This window comes from Melitaea cinxia, chromosome 27 (genome assembly GCF_905220565.1).
Source record: "Melitaea cinxia chromosome 27, ilMelCinx1.1, whole genome shotgun sequence".
NCBI lineage: Eukaryota > Metazoa > Arthropoda > Insecta > Lepidoptera > Nymphalidae > Melitaea > Melitaea cinxia.
Genome location: NC_059420.1, coordinates 2,938,618 through 2,963,133, shown reverse-complemented (window position 1 = coordinate 2,963,133; position 24,516 = coordinate 2,938,618). Strand labels below are relative to the sequence as shown.

At 34.8% G+C, this 24,516-nt stretch overlaps 1 protein-coding gene across 1 annotated transcript; it reads left to right on the top strand.

Annotated features, from left to right (window-relative positions):
* Positions 1-274: 274 nt before the first annotated feature.
* LOC123667276 (probable C-mannosyltransferase DPY19L1) lies at positions 275-12,541 on the top strand. Its single transcript, XM_045601233.1, has 10 exons — positions 275-371; positions 642-892; positions 1,986-2,194; positions 3,810-3,993; positions 5,091-5,947; positions 6,960-7,066; positions 8,363-8,519; positions 9,386-9,511; positions 10,479-10,640; positions 12,115-12,541. Exons 1-10 carry the CDS (start codon positions 275-277, stop codon positions 12,140-12,142), a joined length of 2,178 nt encoding a protein of 725 aa, XP_045457189.1. The 3' UTR covers positions 12,143-12,541.
* Positions 12,542-24,516: the final 11,975 nt, after the last annotated feature.

Below are 24,516 nucleotides of genomic sequence, written 5' to 3'. Positions count from 1 at the left end.
AGTTTTTGATTTTATCGACCAATCTTAAGTTTAAAAAAATTAAGATTTATAATTGATAGTACACACATATTTAGAATTAAATAGCAAAACTCATTTATTACGTAAAATGAACCGTAGTTAAAAAAAATCTCATGACTGATGTTAACTGTCAAAGTTGACTTATTAAGGGACTGTTTATGTTAATTAGTAATCCAGTAATAAATTGATAAAAATAATAATTAAAAGCATTTCCACTGTTTAAAAACTTAATAAAGAAATAATGTAAGCATTCAAAATGGAGAAGAGTCCGGAGAATGAACCAGACGGCAATGTGCAAGTTCAAAAATCTTTCGGAAAAAAAGTTTTAATTTTTATGATCATATTTGGCCTCGGTGAGCTGTAATTTAATAAAAGTAACATTAAAACTAGCGATCCTGTATTCGTAATGAAAATGAAGAATTTAACAAATTTTCTTAATGTTAAAAAAACGAAAAGTACTATAAAAATGATTTTAATTTCGATAATTATATAATTAAAAAAGTTTTAATAAAAGTTTCACTCACGAAACTTAAATAAAAACGTTACAAAACAATATTATTATTAATATTTATAGTTTTATTTTTGTAAATTTTGAACTAAAACTTTGAACTTTTCTATTTCAGCATACTTATTAGGCTATATTCACTACAAATATGTCTCTCATCTCTTCGAAAACGACAGGAACTTCCTGTTTCTATCAGATTTGGAGCGAGAGATGTCATTTCGTACAGAAATGGGTTTCTATTATTCATACTACAAAGTGGTTGTTGAAGAGAGACCATTCCTTGCGGGAATATATAAGATTATATTTGATAGATTAGTCGAATATCCTAAAGATGTAAATGCTTTTAATAGGTTTAATATTATTCCTGAGGTAAGTGTGACTTCTAAACATTTTTGAACATCATTTCAAAAATCCACCTTTCCGGCGGGGATCGAACTTGCATCTCTGGCTGACCGTGTCGGTGCTCTAGCCAATTAAGCTATGGAACGATGTACCCGCTAGATCTAAATTTTTGATATGATGATTTTATATTTGGTTTAAGCGAACCGTGGTCCCGTCTATAGTCAGTTATTTACAGAAACCCGTAACTATTCAAAGTTTCATATTACAATGAAAATCTTTAACAGGAGATGACACCATGCTATTTTTAATTTGTACGATTTTATTTTTGTGCTACCCACACATAAGGAATTCTAAAAAATTTTGATGTACCCGCTAAATCGAAATTTTTGATATGATGATTTTATATTCGGTCTAAGCAACAATAGATATTAGACGATAATAAATATATATAAAACAATCTTATATCGTATTATTATTAATTTTGTTAATTAATTTAAATTGGACTTATTTTATTCTTAAATTTATTGTTATAATTTAATTTTTATTGATTTAATTCTCTATGTTATTGTAATGAGATACTCTCATGTAAGCTGTATGTGCCTATAATTGAGGTAAGACTCAATTGTTTGTACCCTGTGCTGATGATTAGAGTGACTTTGTTAGTGTCTACCTTCTTGACGCATTATTATAAATAAATAAACAAATAATAACTGTGTGGCTACGGTAGTACTGTGTGACTACGGTAGTACTGTGTGGCTACGGTACTAAACAATATAGCCACCCCTTCTCTTCCCGTGGGTGTCGTAAGAGGCGACTAAGGGATAACAGTTTTGCTACCACCTTGGAACTTAAAAGCCGACCGGTGGCGGGATAACCATCCAACTGCTGGCTTTGAAATACACAGGCCGAAGACGGGCAGCAGCGTCTTCAGTGCGATAAAGCCAGCCCTGCGGTCACCAACCCGCCTGCCCAGCGTGGTGACTACGGGCAAAACACATGAGTTCACGTTATTTTTGGCGTAAACTTGTGGAGGCCTATGTCCAGCAGTGGACTGTATAGGCTGTAATGATGATAATGAATAAATAAATAAATAAATAAACAAGAAATTAATGTGTTTCAGATAATTATAGGTTCGGTGTACAGATATTTGGAGCCGTGGTTGAACAATACTCAATACAAGGAGTGTCATATGGTCGAGCGGGGACCGGGACACAGTCCTGTGGAGAGTTGTATAGGTATAGGAAAGCCGGTGTTCTTCTACTTGGAAGCGATATGGTGGCTTTCAGGTCTCACAGTGGCAGCTTTGTTCCTACACGCAACAGTACTTAGGTAAGAAAAAAAAATGTATATAAAAGTGTGCTTGATATAGGGTATTATAATAATAATAAGAATAATAAATATCTACACAATACACACACGGTCGTCTGTTCCTATAGTAAGCAACTTAATGCTTTTGTTATAGGTAACAGCCGACTGATATAGCTACATATAATTTTTTTTATTTTTTTATAGACATACTTATAAATGTTACATATATAAATATATACATTACACCCAGACTCGGGGTGGGAATCGAACCCACAACCCTTGGAGCAGAAAGCAGGGTCACTACAAACTGCGCCAACGGCTAGTCCCTTTTGGGACTGACATTTTCAGCATATCTGTAAAAAGTTCCAAATTCAAAATAGAAAAAAATTATCTTTGACAGCTCGGCAACGCGGCTGCAGTTCAGTTCTTAATAACAACTATTGTAATATTTAAAAACGATCTTTGTCTCCCATATCCCAGAACAGACTATAATAATTGTGTTAGCTCGCAAACAAAAAATAACCGACTTCAATTACATTGACGAGTAATACAACGTAGATCGACGAAAAAATAGTCAAGTAACTACGCGTTATCAAAGATTACTCAAAAAGGAGTTATCAGATCTCGATAAAATTTAAATGTGACCACATGATAAACAACAGCTTTCGATTAAATTAAAAATTACCAAAATCGGTACACCCAGTAAAAAGGTTATTGCGGATTTTCGAGAGTTTCCCTCGATTTCTCTGGGATCCCATCATCAGGTCCTGGTTTTCTTATTATGGTATCAAACTAGGGATATCCCCTTTCCAACAAAAAAAGAATTATCAAAATCGGTAGATCCAGTAGAAAGTTATGCGGTATAAAATAACGTAGGTCGACGAAAAAAGCGTCAAGTAAAAACGCATTATTAGACATAACTCGAAAACTAGTTGTTAGATCTCAAATAAATTTAAATGGGACCAATTGACACCCCACCACCTTTCGATTAAAAAAAAATTTGTCGAAATCGGTCCACCCAGTCAAAAGTTCTGATGTAACATACTTAAAAAAAAATACAGTCGAATTGAGAACCTCCTCATTTAAGTCGGTTAAAAAGAAACTGCACATGTTAAATACGAAAAAAAAAACATTTATTCCAATAAATATTTAAAAGCAATACAAAATTAAAGCTAAGCTAATACAAAATTAATAATTACTAAAAACTTAAATTAAATTCATACATCAGTTTAGCTTTGGCCTTATTTTATACTATTGGAACCTGTACTGGTTGTAAGCGGAGCATAGTTGGACTTTGTATCAATCAGGAACAACTCTTGCATTCAATGCATTGAGCTTAGTAGTGGGTATTTTATCATCCAACAAAAAAAAAACCCGACCTTAATTTACGACTACATATATTTACTTCCGGCTTGGATGTCTGTCCTTGTTGGTCTTCCCACCGTGCTTCGGAGAGCACGTCAAACCGTCCGTCCCGTTTGTTATCATAAATACCTACCGCCAACCCGCAATGGAACAGCGTGGTGGATTAAACCCCATCCTTCTCCTACACGGAGAAAGAGCCCTATGCCCAGCAGTGGCACGTTACAGGCTGAATGCGAGAATAACCACAATCATTTTCTCTCTTCCATTCCAGTCAGAGTATTTTAGGCGGTATTCTAGCGGTTATACAGTATTTTGCGAATCACGCCGAGTGTACAAGGGTACAGTGGGCGCCAAATGAGAGGGAGAATTTGGCCATGCCTCTGCTACTGCTACAGTCTTGGCTCATAACCCTGAGGCTAACGGAGACCAGCAAGAACAAGCTCCTGAAAATCGAAGTAAGTAATACATTTTAATTTGAGCGTGTTAATCTATTTACATTTGTTGAATTAGGGCACAGCAGGATATCCTGCTCGAAATCTGGAGCAGCCCGACTGGGGAAGTACCTCGACCTTACAGAAGATCACAGCTAAATAATACTGCTTTCAAGCAGTGTTGTGTTCCTGTGCTGAGTAAGGTAGAGAGGTCCTGGTGAGGTTTGGGGGTAAGGTAGGCGATGTAATTGCGATGCTTCTGGTGTAGCAGACGTCTATAAGTTACGGTGATCGCTTACCATCAGGTGAGCCGTTCGTATAGATAAGCGCAATCAAAACTTACTTAATTCGAGTAGGTTTTAAAAACATCTGTATAGATCGTATCGAGCATCCGTAGTCGGGCATCAAACCCTCAACTCCCAGAGTTGAGACCAGGATCACTGCGTCAACGGGCAAATCAATACTGTACTGGAGGGTTATTAGAAAATTTAATTTTTTAAGCAAATTAATGCTTGTGTTATAGGTAGCAGCCGACTGATATATTATATAGCTAAACACACATCACTTTAGCCTATCGTAGTCCACTGCTGGACATAGACCTCCACAAGTTTGCGCCAAAAAATGGCGTGAACTCATGTGTGTTGCCCATAGTAACCACGCTGGGCAGGCGTGTTGGTGACCGCAGGGCTGGCTTTGTCGCACCGAAGACGCTGCTGCCCGTCTTCGGCATGTGTATTTCAAAGCCAGCAGTTGGATGGTTATCCCGCCATCGGTCGGCTTTATAAGTGCCAAGGTGGTAGTGGAACTCTTATCCCTTAGTCGCTTCTTACGATACCAACGGGAAAAGAGGGGATGGCTACTCGTATATCCCTTATTGCCGTAACCACACACCAGACTACTACTATATTTATGGCATATTTCGCAACTATACGCAATTGTGAATCTAAAATTTGTAGTTTCTTAACTGACGTAAAACAGACCCTAATGGCCTATTCTACCTCCTGCTGCTTAAGCCTATGTGCTGGATAAACTATATCCACAACCGTTGAAACTGCCCCTAATTGTAGGGTAGTTTCTACTCCTTTGGGTATCGAACCTAATGAATTATATTTTTGTTACAGGTAGTATCGTTCTTCGTCAACATACTGTGCCTACTGTTCTGGCAGTTCACTCAGTTTATATTCCTGACGCAGCTAGCCATATTTTTTATAATGGAACAATTGAAAATTATAGACATCAAAACATTTTCAGTGTTCCTCTATTCGCACTTCTGCAGCTTACACACAGCTGTTCTATTTTTACAAGGGAACGATATGCTAAAATGCTCCCTGTATACGACGTTTCTGATAACAGTATCGATTTATTGCTTGTTTTTAAGTTATCTGAGGATAAAAATTCGAAATAAATTCGATCTCTTCGTTGAATCTTGGCTTATTATCCTCCGTATATTGCTAGCCGTATCTCTATCGTGGTATCTCAAGAAATTATTGAGTGAATATCTTGAAATCGAAGAGGATAGCCACGTCTGGGACATATTGTACTCAAAGTTCACAAATTATAAGACATTCCATACATTGATATACACTTGCTCGGAGGTGTTTGACTTTTTGAAGATATCGTCGGTCATAAATATGACGAGGAGCCTCTTGATACCGTTCGTTCTGATAAGTTGTGTTAATGTGGTCTGCCACTGGCATAGAGATAGCTTGAATAGATGTAAAGTTAGAGTTTCAAGGAGTACGGAGAAAGAGAATGATGAGAATGGTACGGACAACTCCGTGACCGTTCCAGAAGAGAAGAAACGTGATACGATTCTTCTGTATTTGAAGAATTTGAGAATTGAATCGGCCGTTTTCTATAGTATATCGCAAATGGTCGTGTATGGAGTTATGGCGGCGCTCGTTATGAGGTTGAAACTTCTGTTCTCGACTCAGATGTGTCTTGTGTCGTCTTTGATTGTTAACAAGAAATATTATTTGTAAGTATTAAATTTGCATGAGTTTGTAATGAACCTAATCTATACTAATATTATAAAGATGAGGAGTTTGTTTGTTTAAACGCGCTAATCTCAGCAACTACTGGTCCGATTTGAACAATTCTTTCAGTGTTAGATAGCCCATTTATCGAAGAAGGCTATAGGCTATATATCATAACGCTAAGACCAATAGGAGCGGAGCACCAATGAAGAATGTTTTAAAATCCGGTTTTTTTGTTTTGTTTTTGAGAGTTCCACGGCGTGCGCTGTGTAAACAGTAAAAGTTTTGCAAAAAATCATGTATGACATAATTGTTCCTATTCCACGCGGACGAAGTCGCAGGCAGAAGCTAGTCTTTTATATTACGCGTTTTGAGCAGTAATGTATTCTAAATATCTCATATAAATTTGTGTTTGCCTTTTTATCTCTACCCAATTTTTCATCGAATTTCAAATCGCAACGGTTCTAAAGAAATTTCACTTCAAAAATATATTAAAAAAACTAGCCGACCCGTCCCACTTCGTTGGGCGTTAATTATTATTATATTAACCAAATAACATAGTTTAAAGAACAAATTTTATAGCACTTAAATAAATAATATGTTGCTCCAACGTAATCTATCAAAAATCGAGAAAACGTCGTCGATAGACTAAAATAAGACTAAATTAATAACGTCCAAAGACTAATGAATTGTTTTCTAATAGCGATAGATGGCGCTAGTTTATTTACCATTTTGATATTATATTTTAATCTTTTTCTTATTTACTGAATTTTTTGTTCAATTACAACAAAATATAGTCTATGTCACTCCTGAATAGTGTAGCTTTCTGTTAGTGAAAGAATTTTCATGATCGGATCAGTATTTGCGAAGATTACGCCCTACATACAAACAAAGTTAGAAACTTTACCTCTTTATAATATTAGTATAGATTAAGGTGGGTCGGGAATGGACTCCACAATCCTGAGGCAAATATACGTAGGTCTCAACTTATTTAAACGTATTATTTTATTTCAGGTTACCAAAATCCTTTAATAAGTACGTACCAATTCTCTGGGCGATCGCCATCGTGCCGGTACTTAGCGAACTCTCTAAAAATATCAACAAGGAAATGTCTCATATAGGTATGAATATTCCTGTTATTATTATTATTGTTATTATTATTCTGCGTCCTAATGTGATGTTCTATAGCCTATATCAGTTATGATTCATTATAAAAAACTTAAAAAGTAGGAAAAACTTCTGTTTCTCAAGTTGACTATTTTTTTCTGTTTGTTAATTCATAACTTTTGCCTGGGTGTGACGATTTTGAAGATTTTTGAAGTAATACTTCTTTTGGCGGGTTACATAAAAATGATGAGAGTACGAAAGAAGTCACATAAAATAACAGACACCCTGAAGTTAGCTATTCAACGAAGAAGTTAGCTAGCCTTTGAAGTGTAACTTCTTATGCATGTACATACACACTTTTACACATACACTTTTTTTTATTCGATAGCGAGTGCTGTGTAGTTACGTCATCAAAGAATATAGCCACCCCCTCTCTTCGTGGGTGTCGTAAGAGGCGACTAAGGGATAACACAGTTCCACTACCACCTTGGAACTTATAAAGCCGACCGATGGCGGGATAGCCATCTAACCGCTGGCTTTGAAATACACAGGCTGAAGACTGACAGCAGCGTCTTCGGTGCGACAAAGCCAGCCCTGCGGTCACCAACCCGCCTGCCCAGCGTGGTGACTATGGGCAACACACATGAGTTCACGCCGTTTTTGGCGTGAACTTGTGGAGGCCTGTGTCCAGCAGAACTGCGAAAGGCTGCTGTGATGATGATGATGATGTGATGAGTGATTGTCGTGCGGTTCCGTTTAATTTTAAATGAGTTATAACCAGTGGTTTTTGGCTGCTAGTAGCTATGGCTAATTTTGCCATAAGTCCGCTCATTGTACTTCACTGTTCTGTAACTATCTTTATACTTTGTTTGTAATATATTTGTGGTGTACAATAAAGTATAAAATAAATAAATATTTTTTGAGTTATTCCTAAAAATATCTATTTAATTAACATTTTTTTGACATTGGTGATGTGCTCATTTTATTACTTTTCTTTTATGTTAAATTGAAGTCGGTATTTTTCATACAACTAAGCTGACAAACAAGCGTACGGCTCACCTTATGGTAAGCGGCTACCGTGACTTATAGACGCCTGTAACACAATCTCCGATTCCTCCAGGAGCTCTGGTCACCTCACTCACCACAGGAACACAACACGGCTTGAAAGCAGTATTATTTAGCTGTGATCTTCTGTAAGATCGAGGTACTTCCCCGGTCGCGCTGCTGCAGATTTTGAGCAGGATATGTCTTGCTGTACCCTACCTCCATAAAAGAGTAAGTCAGATAGTAATAAGCAAATCTATTTTCAGGTGAATTCAACGACTACCCCCAGGAGCAGTTGTTGTTATGGATATCCAAGGAGGCGAACGGAGCGTTCGCGGGTTCGATGCCCATCTCGGCCACTATCATGTTATCTACGAGGAGGCCTATTGTAGCTCATCCCCACTATGAGCATTTAGAAGCTAGGTATGTATCTCTTCTGATTTAACTATGTTCCCACTGTTGGGCAAAGTTAGCCACTTCATTCTAAAACTGATGTGTCATCGAGTAATCGATTTAAGATCAGAGAGATTGTTAATATTACCAAGAGCTAAAACTATGTAAAGCCTATGGCTACATAAGTGGGTAAGGCTACATTAAGCTTAAGACTAAATAACGCCTACGGCTATAAAAGTGCAGAGGATATATACGGACGAATTACTGCGTTTGCTGATAAGTTCCTGATGTTGTTTATCGTACTCGACTTTTTTGCCTTAACGGCAGTGATGGGTTCCATTTCTGTCTATTACAAATATTTGTATATTATGTAAAAATATTTGATACCGGTCTGAATGGGTCTCCCCACTGTACCTCGGAGAGCACGTCAAGCCGTCGGTCCCGGTTGTTATCATGTACACCTGATAGCGATCGTTACTCATAGTAGGGAATATATCCGCCAACCCGCATGGAGCAGCGTGGTGGATTAAACTACAAAACTTCTACACGGGGAAACAGGCCTATGCCCAGCTGTGAGATAATACAGACTGGGCTAAGATCTAGACTAGGAAAAACCGAATTATGGGGTTTTTGGGTGTGGAGAGCGGAGGGTGTAGGGGAATCTATACAAGGTAACACTGTCACACCTCAAAACCCATGGGGTTTTGAGGTGTGACCTCAAAACTTTAACCATGGATATCTCCATAACCATGGGGTTCTGATGTGTGACAGTGGTACCAGGGGTAGCGTTCCCCACCCTCCTCCCTCCCTTCCCCCCACGGTCCCGAAATTCGGTTTTCACTAATCTAATGCTTTACCACAGACTGAATTAATCATAAGTATATTTTATTTTTCAGAAAACGCGCCTATTCAGTGTACAAAATGTATGGAAAGTTCTCGTTGAACGATTTCTATGAAGAAATAAATCAATTGAGAGCGACGTATCTCATAGTTGAGACGAAATATTGCTACGGGAAAAGCAAGTGAGTGATTTATATTAAAACAGTGTGTAATAATAATTGTGTTTGCTCGCAAACGAAAAAAAAATCGACTTCAATTACATCGACAAGTAATACAACGTAAGTCGAAAAAAGCATCAAGTAAAAACGCATTATTAGATATAACTCGAAAAGTAGTTGTTAGATCTCAAATAAATTTAAATGGGACCAATTGACACACACCACCTTTCGATTAAAAGAAAATTTGTCGAAATCGCTCCACCCAGTCAAAAGTTCTGAAGTAACATACATAAAAAAAAATACAGTCGAATTGAGAACCTCCTCCTTTTTTGGAAGATGCAAGCGAAACTTTAGTGAATAAAAACATTTATAATACATTATACACAGATCAAAACAAACAAATACCGCGTTACACTCGCGACATGCGACATGCGATAGATGAACGAATTTCGGAGCGATAAGGCACATTCGAATCGTCGTTTTACAAATTAAAACATTAATTATCATTAAAAGTAAAACTACCACCGATAATACCGAACTATATAAAGAAAGAGGCATATGCCCAGCAGTGAGATATTACAGGCTGGATTTGTATTATTATTATTATTTTTTTTTTGCAAGAGACGTTATACGGTAAAACGTCATTCAGATTAGGTCAGCGTTACTGTTTCACACGATTTCACACCCCATATTCAATAATAAGGGCCTTACGTTGTTCACTGTTGTCACGTGTCGAAGTTGACACATTACTTTTTTTGAATTTGATTTTCTTTTACAAGTGTTTTGTGTTATATATATTTAATAACTATTACTTATTAGTTATTACTTACTAATGTTTACGCGAATTTCAATCATTATAATGAAACAATTTTTTCGTATTTTATCGCGGTGTATTAAATTTTTTAGATGCCCGACGTTTCGGATACTTTAGTGGTCACGGGCGGACTCTTACTTACTGACTTACTCACTAATTTTGTTTTTATTTTTACAGAAAAGGTTGTTCCTTCGAAAGCATATGGGACATAGAAGAGCCAGCGCTGAAATCGAACCCAAAACTGTGTCACACACTCCTCACTGAGCCAGTGGATCATTTTTATCCAGTTTTTCGAAACGATCACTATGCAGTCTTCCGTTTGCACGACTTTAGTATCCAGTAAGTTTTTAATTCACTCGTTTTTAAGACGCCGCGTTGGCGCAGCGGTTACAGCCATGGATTGTACCTGTTGCGCTGGCGATTGCGGGTTCGATCCCCGCACATGACAAACATTTGTACTGGCCATACAGGTGTTTGCCGTGGTCTGGGTGTTTGTGCACTTCTTGTGGGTCTCCCCACCGTGCCTCGGAAAGCACGTTAAGCTGTCGGTCCCGGTTGTTATCATGTACACCTGATAGCGATCGTTACTCATAGTAGGGAATGTATCCGCCAACCCGCATTGGAGCAGCGTGGTGGACTAAGCTCTGATCCTTCCCCTACACGGGGAAAGAGGTCTATGCCCAGTAGTGGGATATTACAGGCTTAAAAGGTAAGTTTTTAATTACACAGTTTAGAAAATTCATCAAAATCTTAACACTGTAAAAAGTTATGAGGTAAACACACATTACAAGAAACGGTCGAATTGAGAATGTCTACCTGTTTTAAAGCCGGTTAACTTTTCATATAATAGCTCTTGCACTACTCGGCTGCCCAATTTCAGAATACAGTAAGGGATAAAAATTATTTTTTTAAAATATATATTTTTAAATATAAGTATATTTATTGTATGTTGACACGATTCCATTGGAACCAAAAATGCTATAAAATTAGCCTTAGACCACACGACTGAAGTAAAACTTACGAAACGTAACTTTCTCTCTTTCTATCTTCACTAATATCTCCCTCTCAACTTTCGTTCGCCTAGCCCGATCACACTTTTCGTAACGCTCTCGTCACGCATTCACCAGCTTAGTACCCAATTCAAGCGTGTAAAAAAGTTTTAGTTCAACAATTTTGCATTTACAGCTCATTACTATATAACTTTAAAATCGACATATTTGAAAAAAAAGTGTGTGTACTTATGTACGCACGTAAGAAGTTATACTTCATTGGCTAGCTAACTTCACGTTGCTAACTTCTTCTTCGTTGGCTAGCTAACTTTAGGGTGTTCGTTTTTTTTTTTTATAACGGTGTGAGCGCGCATCTTAAAAATTTACTCCAATCACTTTCCCATAACGCGCAAAAAGATGTATAACTTTTTTTAAAAAAAAAGTTGTCAAGAAATAAGTATATAGGATATTATCATTACAGCCTATACAGTCCACAGCTGGACATAGGCCTCCACAAGTTTACGCCAAAAATAACGTGAACCCATGTGTGTTGCCCATAGTAACCATACTGGGCTGGCGGGTTGGTGACCGCAGGGTTGGAAGACGCTGCTGCCCGTCTTCGGCCTGTGTATTTCAAAGCCAGCAGTTGGATGGTTATCTCGCTTCTTAAGTTCCAAGGTGGTAGTGGAACCTTGTTATCCCTTAGTCGCCTCTTACGACACCCACGGGAAGAGAGGGGTGTCTAAATTCTTTAGTGCCGTAGCCACACAGCAGCATAGGATATTAATAACCGACTAAATTATATATATTTTATTTTATTTCAGATACATGCCGCGAACTTTTGACACCTGACATTTCGATGAAGTTTAACTTAACAACGCAGAGACTGAAAACGATTAAAATATTTAGAAAAAAAAAATTAATTAAAATCACTATTAAATTTGTATGAAATATCAAAGGCCCCCTTGTCAAGGGGGCCTGGGGCCTAAGGTCTTGCATTCTAGAAATTAATTGTTTTATTTTATAATATATATATATAAGTTTCAAGGTACACTATAAATACTTGATTATGTGGAACGTATAATACCTTAAATATATAAAGGTTCAACTAAATAGAATAAAAAGGGTATATTGTGTACATATATATATTAGGTAGGATTATATAATTGAGGCGAGCAAAGCGAGGGGGGGGGGGGGGGTGCGTGTGTGATTTTTAATATACAGCGGGATATATCCTGCTCAAAATATGGAGCGGCCTGACTGGGGTAGTACCTCGACCTTACAGAAGATCACAGCTAAATACTGCTTTCAAGCAGTGCTGTGTTCCTGTGGTGGGTGAGGTGACCAGAGCTCTTGGACAGGGTCGGGGTAGGGTCGGCAACGGCTTGCGATACTTCTGGTGTTGCAGGCGTCTATAAGCTACGGTAATCTCTTACCATCGGGTGAGCCGTACGCTTGTTTGCCGGTGTAATACAACTGTAGGTGTATTTAAAAAAAAATAGATACATTTTTATGTCATAACAATTAAATTTTTAAACTTTTTTATCGAAATTGCTATATTTTAATTGTAGGTAAATTAACCCGTTTTGCTCGCCATTTTTAATACGAGGCCCCTTTCTTTCAGAGGCCTGGGGACTCAAACACCCCTTTTAACTGATACTAATAGATAAATAAAATATTGTTGTCTTATTTCGTTATTGTAAAGTTTAAACAGATCTAAAGCAGTGAATGATTAAAGTTTGTAAAAAAAATTGTTTCTTTTTTTATTTTACTTAATACTTAAAATTGAAATAGAGCAAGGGAAAGTGTTGACACAGTTAAGTATTTTCCTTGCGGTGAAATAAATTAATCCTTATTTACGTACAGCCCTTTAATTAATTTTCTAAATAACTAGCGACCCGCCCCGGCTTCGCACGGTCGCAAAAACTATCAGTGTTCCTCTACTATATTATGCATATATTATACATATAAACCTCCCTCTGGAATCACTCTATTTACTAAAGAAAACCGCATCGAAATCCGTTGCGTTAAAGATCTAAGCATACAGACAACGGGAAGCGACTTCTTTTACATTCAGAAAATATATTATGACGGTAAGAAGTACGTCGGGTCAGCTGGTAAAAGGTAAACTTAAATAAAATGCGCAGTGGCGCCCTCTGTGTCGTGAATTGAGTATTAAAATGTTGTGATTTGTGTATTTTTATCGATATAAGGATATATTAAATAAATATTATTCTTTTATGAATGTTTTTTAATTAATTTCCTCAAGGAATGGTACTAAAACTAGGTGGTAAACTAGGTATTTATATTAAGTACATACAGAATATACGTAACACATAATAATTATCTACTCATTACTAAGTTATTATCTAATATGTTGTATGTCATTACGAAGTACTCAATATTAGTATTAACAGTATTGTCACTGAAGCAAGTATTATTGTACATCAAAATTTAAAAAAAAAAAGTACTAGTAATTAAAAACAAAATTATAAAAAAATACGTTAGAATTAAAAATCTGCGTCAAATCTCAATTAAATTTATATAGTATCAATTTCGAAGAAATAATTGTGTTTGCTCGCAAACAAAAAAACCAACTTCAATTATATCGACCAGTAACACACGAAAAAATAGTCAAGTCTCTCAAGCTCGTCAGTTCTCAATCAAATTGAAATGGGACCATATTACGATAACACACCTTTGGATTTAAAAAAAGAACAAACGAAATCGGTCCGCTTAGCTATGAGGTAACACTTAAATAAAAAAATACAGTCAAATTTAGAACCTCTATTATTTGTAGTCGATTGAAAAGCATCATCAAATTCAGTTCACACAGCAAAAATTACGTGGTGATATATAAAATAGTCGAATTGAGAAGCTCCCCCTATTTTTAAAGTGATTCAAAATCGTCAAGATTCGACTTGCCCGCAAAATAAAAAGACCGACGTCAATTACATCGACAAGTAATATAACGTAAATAGACAAAAAAAATGTCAAGTAAATCAAAAATCTCTAATCCGATCTCTCCCAAATTGAACCACATGACAAGCGCCACTTTTCGATTAAAATAAGAATCATCAAAATCGGTGCACCCCGTACGATTTATGGAGTATAATGCAACGTAGATCGATAAAAAAATTGTCAGGTAAATATACATTATTAGAGATAGCTCAAAAAATACTTATCAGATCTCAATTAAACTTAAATGGCACCATATTACAAGCACCACCTTTCGATTTCAAAAAAATCATCGAAATCGGTTCACCCAGTAAGAAGTTATGAGGTTAACACTCATAAAAAATTCAATCTAATTGAGAATCTCCTTTTTTTGAAATCGGTTAAAAGTACTGCGCGTTTTATTAAGCCTAAAGCGCTTTAAGCGCTAACATCGTTTAAAATCATTACTGATAAAATGGTGCGTCTCATGTTTCGCGAGTGTATACTAGATGACGCTGTACGAAATTAAATCGCGCTAACGATGTGTGTTTTACGTAACTACTATTGCTCATACATATCCAAATAATTTGACAGACGGACGGATCCTATAAGGGTTCCGTTTACTTTTTGGAAGTCTCCAGACGTAACAACCCTGGAACTATTAATAAAATAAGATTTTCTGAATGAGTAAAATAGTCCTAAAATGACTAGCCCGTTGGCGCAGTTTGTAGTGGCTCCGCTTTCTGTTCAGCGGGTTGCGGGCTCGATTCCCGCCTGAGTTTGGGTGTAATATTTAACTGTAGCCAGCATTGTACCTGTTGCGCTAGCGGTGCGGGCAAACATTTGTATTGGCCATACAGGTGTTTGCCATGGTCTGGGTGTTTGTGCAGTCCTTTGTCTCCCCACCATGCCTCGGAGAGCACGTTAAGCTGTCAGTCCCGGTTGTTATCATGTACACCTATAGCGATCGTTACTCATAAGTAGCGAATATATCCGCCAACCCGCATTAGAGCAGCGTGGTGGATTAAGCTCTGATCCTTCTCCTACATGGGGAAAGAGGCCTATGCCCAGTAATGGGATATTACAGGCTGTAGCAGGATTAATAAATTCTTTCGTGGATCCTCTGTAAGGAAGTAAGAGAGACAAAGCTAGCGCGCGATCTGCGCATGCCTGCAGTTTCGGACTTACTCTTTCGCTCGGACACTCGAGCACTACGGAGGCAGATACTTTTTCAGGCTAGTTACATTTTTACCTTGCTTATTCCTTACTAGCTGCTTCCCACCAGCTTCGCGTAGCGTAAGTTCGTGGCTTCGCTCCGCGTTGAATAGTTATTTTATTGTTTATGTAAAAATAATTAAAAACTATCACATATAATAAAATTTAAATAAAGTATTAAAAGAATAATTCGATTCAGAGTAAAAAGCGTGGGGTGCTTGATATATTAAATGTAACAATTATTCTACTTGCAACTATCTAAGTGCTAAGAGTTATAAAAACAGTAAAAAGTTATGAAAATATAGTAAAATGCACCTCACGTTTTTTACTCTGAATTGAATTATTCTCTTAATAACTTTAATTTTATTATAATTTTATTTTGAAGTAATTAATTATGATTGATTGTTCGATCTTCTACTACTGTAATATAAACTCTTTGTAATTAAAAATTATTTTCTACTTTTTAGTTCGATTAGCTATAAAAGCGTGGTTTTTTTCGTTTTTTTTTTGTTTTTTAAATTATAATTTATTATTTATATAGATTAGAAACTAGAGTGGGTGTCGTAAGAGGCGACTAAGGGAACACAGTTCCACTACCACCTTGGAACTTAAAAAGCCGACCGATGGCGGGATAACCATCAAACTGCTGGCTTTGAAATACACAGGCCGAAGACGGGCAGCAGCGTCTTCGGTGCGACAAAGCCAGCCCTGAGTCACCAACCCGCCTGCCCAGCGTAGTGACTATGGGCAAAACACATGAGTTCACGTTATTTTTGGCGTAAGCTTGTGGAGGCCTATGTCCAGCAGTGGACTGTATAGGTTGTAATGATGATGATGATGATGAGAAACTAGACACTATAGGCTAGGGATGATGGATGGAAATAATCGATTCTATTAACAAATAATATTTAGAACTCATACAAAGAAATAATTGTATTTGTAACAAATACTTGTATTCTAATAGGTGACGGTCTTTATTGGTTCTTTTTTTCTAAATGGTTACTTTCTTTTAATGTATCGTAGCGTATTATATTATATAAGCGTATATGTAAGTATAAATTGAGTTTAATAAAGTAGTCTCACTAGAAAATCTGAATATTTTCAATAGTATAACTTGACAATTTTATAGCTTACTAGCTTAATTTGAATTAATTTATTTTGTAAGGACGTAATTTATATATATGCACTCACACTAAATGTTAAACTTTGGATGTTTTTGACTTTTTGTTTTAATATTGCTCTCTGACATTAATGTTGATTTTATTTTGTATATTTATATTGAATTTAATCTCGAATCTCTTTATTACTGTATACTAAATGGACAATTTTTAATATGACTTATTTCGATTTTGACGATATTCTTAGTAATTTAGGAACACCTGTAAAAAAGTAGGCAATTATCTAGATACCGATGTTTACTTTATTAATTTTATATTTGTTGTTGTACTACTTGTTGGTGTTGACTTATGAATAAATAAATAAATAAATAAATAGAGCATTCGACATGGTTTTATTTACATCTCCCATTACAATCTTGATATGGCGACCGTGCCAGAATCCGTCTGTGCCGTGTGTCGTGTGTGTACAAATGAAACTTTGCGTACAAAATTTTTATTATAAAAACTTTGTATATTTGAAATTTAGTTAGTTATTATTTATCGTTGTGTCCATTTGTTATAAGTATTCTTTGACGGTTCGCAGGAAAGTGGACATAAGGTGCCAATCAAACCACTAATTGCAAATTCATGCGACGTTTCGATCCTTTATTGGACCATCATCAGGCATCTAAAATACGTACAAATATTGAAGAAAGTTGTACACCATTAATTAATCTATACAACCCGCAGCCGCATCGATGTTTAGGCGCAGTATTCGGTGCGACAAAGCCAGCCCTGCGGTCACCAACCCGCCTGCCCAGCGTGGTGACTATGGGCAAAAACAAGAGTTCACGCCATTTTTGGCGTGAACTTGTGGAGACCTATGTCCAGCAGTGGACTGTGATAGGCTGAAGTGTGTGTGTGTGTGTGTATGTGTTCAAAATAATGAAAAAAAAAGGTTCTTTATTTTCATTATATTTTTTTTAATTTAAATTTTGATTTATGGTTAAATTTCGACCACCGAGCGACCAGTATTATACTAGGAAAATCATATACCTACCTACTTATTTATTTAAAAAACTAGGTAGATACATAATTGGATATACAAATGAAACAAGTAAAATTATTTAATAAAGTAACAAAACAACTAATAAACAAATAAATAATAAATATTTTAAACTAAAAATTCAATTCAAAGTTCAGATTTTTATTGTGTAAATTTCTTCCATATACTGATGGAAGGCTATAGGCTATAACAACATACTAGTTTGTTTTTTAAGTAACTTCGTCGTTCGTTTTTTTAAAGCATAACAAACAAACTTACATACAAATTTATAATATTAGTAGGAAATAGTAGGGATTTCGGTAAAACAACCAATGTCAATTACTTCTACTGTAAATACTACATTCGAAAAAGTATTTTTAGATTTAGTAGGACCACTTGATAGAGATAGCAATAATTACATGTATATTCTCACATTACAATGCGAGTTGTCAAAATATGTATGCGCAATGCCTCTCACGACAAAATCATCAAACGAGATCGCCCGAGCATTTGTGACAGATTTTATTAGATATATTATTTTCTTAGATATACCAAAAGGGATAGCAAAATACAGAGGTACAGAATTTATGGCGGATACTTTTAAAGAGGTATGTCAATTTTTAAATTGAATTCCAACAGCATATGATCAAAAAAGTATTGGCGCATTGGAACAATAATCACAAAAGTCTAAATTCATTTTTAAGAATCAATACAGAACAAAGACCAGAAACATGGAGTTATTGGTCTACCCAGTTTACGCTGTATGAACTAGTTTTTGGGAAAAAAAATGCAGCTTGCCAAGTAATCTTACAAAAACTATTGAACCCTTATATAATCATGATAATTAACCCCTAGAACTTAAATACAGGTTACAAGTAATTCAAACGGAGGCGCGCAACAATTTGATTAACATTAAGCTCGGCAGGAAAAAGAAATATGACACTTATAGATACAAATACAATTATCGATTTTTCGACCTTTCGATTAAAAAAAAATCATCGAAATCGGTCTACCCAGTAAAAAGTTATGAGGTTAACACTCATAAAAAAATTCAATCTAATTGAGAGCCTCCTACTTTCTTTGAAGTCGGTTAAAAACACTGCGCGTTTTATCAATAGTAAAGCCTAAAGCGCTTCAAGCGCTGACTTCATTTAAAAGCATTACTGATAAAATGGTGCGTCTTGTGTTTCATGAGTGCATACTAGATGGCGCTGTACGGAGTTAAATCGCGCTAACGTTGTGAATTTTACGTAACTACAACATCTCATACATCTTCAGAAATCGTTAGGCAGCACGGATCCTACTAGATCCGTTAAATTTTTGCAAGTATCCAGACGTAAAAACCCTGGAACTATTATTAATTTGAGTCTTCTGATAAATAAGTAACTTAAAAATAGTATATTAATTAATGGAAATAGTCGAGTAATGTTGAAAATTATACTAATTTTGAAATTAGGCTAAAAATTAATTTTCAAAACTTAAAAACAAAAAAAAATCAACATGTCCTATGTTAAATTTTTCTCCATACCATACCATACATTACATTTGATACTTAACTTTGTTATATGCTATATTTTTTATACAGATGTTAGAGACTAGAGGCTAGGGGTGATGAATGAAAATAATCGATTCTATTAGAACTCATACGTTCACAATCCACATACAAACAGTATCGCCAGATACGTTGTGAGGAATTCTCCAATACGACTTAAGAATCGTATGTACTTTAGTATTATTACTTTAGAAACACAGTGCACTGTTAAACTGTTCATTGTTTTTGCTGCACTGTTTAGGTATCACATAAATTGTATATTTTTTTCTTCTGCAAATAAATAAATAAATCATGCCAGTTACGTGGAGTTTATTATTATTTAATTAATTTAAAAATACTTTACAATACTAAAAATTTAAAATAAAAAACGAGTGCTTTAGACCACACGACTGAAGTAAAACTTCTTTTAATCTCACAGTAATATACGAAAAGAAACACCCTCTCTTTCTATTTTCACTAATTTATATCTCACGTTCAACTTGCGTTCGCTCGCGCGATCACACTTTTTGTAACGCTCTCGTCACGCATTTACCAGCTCACTCCCCAAGTCAAGCGTGCGTAAAGAAAAAAATAAAAATATATTTTTTGACTCTTAAGATTTTAAATAAACTATAGCATGAAACGTAATAATTATACCAAATGACTTAACTAACTTAGTTAGGTTAGGTTAGTAATAGTTACGACTAAAACTGTCATTATTCCCTTTAATTCATAAAAAGTCAATTCGAAGACAACTGATGGTTTTGTTTCAACTCTTTTTACCGAAATATGTTGAAAAGGTTGTCTGGGAGAGTTAACTTACATTATCTGAGAGGAAGTTCGTATTAAAACTAGAGATTTGAAAGTAAATGATGAGAATATAATTAATCTATACGAATATTATAAAGCTCATATATAAATCTCAACTCTGTTAATTTGTTTAAATGCGCTAATGTCAGGAACTACTGGTTGGAAAAATCTTTTTATGTAGGATAGTCCATTTATCGCAGAAATATATAGGCTATGTAACATCACAATATGACCACTAGGAGCAGAGCATTAATAAGAAATGTTACGAAAACAGGGGAAAATATTATTTTATGAGAGTTTTCGCTGGGTACGCTGCGTAAACGGTAAAACCTACCCAAAACTATGTATGACGAAATTGATGGTGATGCTCATCAATTCCATCATAGGTACATAGTTTCAAAAAAGGATCAAAGTTGTCAGTTCTAAAAAAAATTGCGTGCGTACAAAGTACACATGTCAGAAGTGAAACTTCTTTTGTAAACTAATTGAAAACAAAAGTAATTGAAAAAAAAAACTAATTAAAAAAATGAAAAAATCTAAAGATTTAGATTTCCATTCCAGTGCCATCTAGTTATTAGTTTGCAATGAAATACTATCGATATTAATCTAGTTTTTTACCTTTGTAGTTTCTATACTTCGCGCTAGGTGGCTCTGTTTTGTCAAACTGTAAACATTGTATGTTAGATATATACCAATTTATAATTATAATTTTATACGTCGTTTTCTGTAAGCTGTAAAAAAGTCGTTTAATGTTTCATTCTTTTGTATGTCATGTTAAAATAAATTATCCACAAGAACATGATGTATTTTGTTAAATTATGTTAGATTATAGACTGACTACATTTCGTATCTTGAATTTCTTTAATACGCTTTAGGTACTCTAAGTACCTATCTAATCTAATAAAAATTGAGTTTCATAATGTAATCTATAATTTTTTATGTTTAGCAAAATTATAAAAACCAATTGAAAAAAAAAAACAAAAAGCCAACACCACGAGGTATTCCCAGGCGGTCACCCATCCAAGTACTGACCGCGCCCGACGTTGCTTTATTCGGTGATTCGGTGATGACTCAACGTGGTATGTGACTCGTTTGATCCGTAAAAAATTACCCCATATTATGCGCCTAAAAAAGTTTCTCTAAGGTTAACTCATTATTATAAACTTTTTTATGCTTAGCAAGTTTGTTCTAAAGTTATGCACTATTTGCGAAGGTGGTTTGATACGTGATATAAGCTCTTATTCAAATAAGTAGTAAATAAATTATTCGTCACAAGTATTTATTATTAAACAATATTGTCCCTGACATCACGACTGACGACCGCTCTGGTGTAACGGTGCGTGTGCTGTGTCGGCATAAACACCGACGGTTGCGGGTTCGATTCCCACTCGGAGTGGATATTTGAGTTTATACAAATATTTATTTCCGGTCTGATTGTTAGTCCCTGTGGGTCTCCCCACCGTGCCTCGGATATATATATTATCTACTATTATTTTATTGATTTACAGTAACATACTGTGGAAAAAATATTATAAAAATATAAACAAATCTACTTATCTTTGTATGATATATGTATTTTATATATGTAAGTATTATGTATATAGTATGTTTAATAGTATATATGTAGTTTATTGCAATATATTCTAATTCGCACACTAATTATTTGTTCACTGCCTAACTGCAGTTTCCGTTTCGTGTCCTATACCCAAAGGTTGTCTGGAAGAGATCGCTCTTTCAGCGATAAGACCGCCTTTGTACATCTTTCATTTTATGTTATTATTTTGTTGTTTCTTTTTGTTTGTATTTTGTTTTACTAACATAGTTCTTAAGTAATTATATTCTACTAACCAACTATGAGCCTATGTTGCTTGACAATAAAAGATTTTTGGAACGAAGTTCCTTACGGCAGGCTTGACATTTGGCTAGGCGACCGAACTGAAAAAAATGTAATACTAAAACCGTAAGAAAAATATATAACGGAAGTGACGTAATATCAGTCACACGACTGAATAATATATGACGTTTGTAGAACTAAAATATTACTAGTAAACTTTTTTTAAATTTTTTATGTAATTTTATACTGTCGACAAAAATAAATAAAGAAATATTTTTTATTTCACTTGATAGTTTGAATTATTATTATTATTATTATTTTTTTTTTGATTGATTTTATTTTACGGTATTTGTTATTTTCTAAAATACTAAATTTCCTAAATACTTTCATGTACTTAATTAAAAACCAATCAACAAAATTTAAAAAAAAATCAAGAACTAGAAAATATATTATATAAATTTCAACATTTTTTTTTTCAAATTTTGTTGCTTCTATCTAGGTAATATCCGAAGGAACTTCGTTTTTATTTTTTTTTTTATTTTTTTTTATGGTGTACAATAAAGAGTATTATCACTACATAGTATAAAACAAAGTCGCTTCCCTCTGTCTGTCTGTCCCTAAGTATGCTTACGGATTTTGATGCGGTTTTTTTTAAATAGATAGAGTGATTTAAGAGGAAGGTTTATATATAATATATGCGTAATATAGTAGAGAAAAACTGATTATTTTAATTTCTGATGTTTACACTGCAAACGCTTGCTGAAGATAGATAAAAATAATGAACTACACTATTGAACACCTTAAAAAGTTCTACAAAAAAGTCCGCGATAGTATAATATTTGTAATTGTGTATCTCTTAGGAATAACCCGAAATAACAATTTTTTATTCTTTACTTTTTACGAGAAATAATGGCTTATTAACGAAGAGATTTTAAGCAATATAGTATTAGTTCTTATCCAATTAGTAACACATTGTGCATTTAATATAGATCAATATTGCCACTAACAGCATGCAATTTAAATGAATATTTTCGAAGATATTACAGATTTAAATTCAGGGACATAGCGGTTGCGGCGGTACTGGCTGGCGGGGCATGTATAAATAAATAAATATTAAATAATAATAAAAATAATAGTATGTCGAACTCCGAGCTTCGCCCATTAAACCGACCTTGTCTAAAAGTCTTAAATACAAAATCAAAGAAAGTTATGTAACTAGCATAGATTAAAACAAAAAGGGACTATTTTTTTGTTTTAATCTAAGGTAACTAACTAGCTATGTAACCAAGCGTTAGATCCTTGTCGGTTACTAACGTTCCTACGTTCTACGTGGGGCTAAGTTCGGACTATTCTTCTCTATTCTTCTTTATTCGAAAGGTTATTTAACAAAATGTAAATTTATTGTTATCTATACTAATATTATAAAGAGGTAAAGTTTCTAGCTTTGTTTGTTTGTAGGGGGTAATCTTCACAAAAAAAAAATGATCCGATCATGAAAATTCTTTCACTAACAGAAAGCTACACTATTCAGGAGTGATATAGGCTATATTTTATTGTGATTGAACAAAAAATTTAGTGAAAAATCTTATATATAAAACTCTCTTGTCATAGTGTTAATTATAATATCTACTCCTCCGAAACGGCTGAACCGATTTTTATGAAATTTTGCTTGCATAACGGGTAGGTCTGAGAATCGGCCACCATCTATTTTCATACCCGTAAGTTATAGGGGGATTAGGGGTAATAACATATATAGCAAAACAACGTTTGTGGAGTCAGCTGTCAATATAAATTAATAAAAATTGAATAAAATAGAGATTTTAATTACGCCAAAAACATCATACAGAAAGTTTATATTAATCTCCTAATTCTATATAGAAAAACACCATAAAAAAATCAAAATTTTATTAGCTTCAAGCATCATTAGATTAATGGTACAATATTAAATAACGGCCGTGTGCCCGATACGACAAACTTCCGAGACAAAGTCGAACACAAAAGCCATTGCCTGTCCCTTTCCCTTTAATTTGAATGCTTTACATTCTTTATAGACAGGGCTTGACTCTGGGGGTCAGAGAAATAGAGCATAATATAAATTAATTAATTATAAAATTAATTAATTTTTAAAGTTTATTAATTAATTTTTAAATTAATTAATTTTTAAAGTTTATTAATTAATTTTTATTTTTTTTAATTAATTAATTTTTAAAGTAAAACTCCTTTTTGCACCCGTTATTTGGGAACTAAGCGGATGAATGCGTGACTAGCGTTAAAAAAAGTGCGATCGGACGAGGCGAACAGAAGTTGAGAGGGAGATATAAGGTAATGAAGATAGAAAGAGACAGAGTTACGTTTCGTAAATTTTACTTCAGTCGTGTGGTCTAAAGCACACTCGTTTTTTTACTTAGGTCAATTACTCCTGTATGAAACTAAAATTACCTCTCTTTTCGATGTTTGTGAGTTTGTTTCCCCCTCTGAGGCTGGGTGTATTGTTTATATTAATATATATATTGTACATAAACAGATGTATAATAATATGTATTTCATATCTCGCTCGTCACGTATTCACTTCCTTACACCCCACCTCTTGTACATTAAATAGTTTATATGTTACTCATTAAATATCAATTTCGAGTATCACAAGTCCGCCCCTGTCGCTAAGGAGACAAATTTATAACTATCAGTGAGGGGCATCAAAGATTTGTTATCGACAAAGCGTAATCGTTACATTCTGAATTTTAATAAAGTGTGTACACG

What these genes read in the sequence shown, in the direction of transcription:
- LOC123667276 (XM_045601233.1), top strand. Translation starts at nt 275, where the DNA reads ATGGAGAAGAGTCCGGAGAATGAACCAGACGGCAATGTGCAAGTTCAA. An exon ending in ACAAGCTCCTGAAAATCGAA is followed by an intron (nt 3,994 to 5,090) that starts GTAAGTAATACA and finishes TTTTTGTTACAG; the next exon opens with GTAGTATCGTTCTTCGTCAA. An exon ending in GTTAACAAGAAATATTATTT is followed by an intron (nt 5,948 to 6,959) that starts GTAAGTATTAAA and finishes ATTTTATTTCAG; the next exon opens with GTTACCAAAATCCTTTAATA.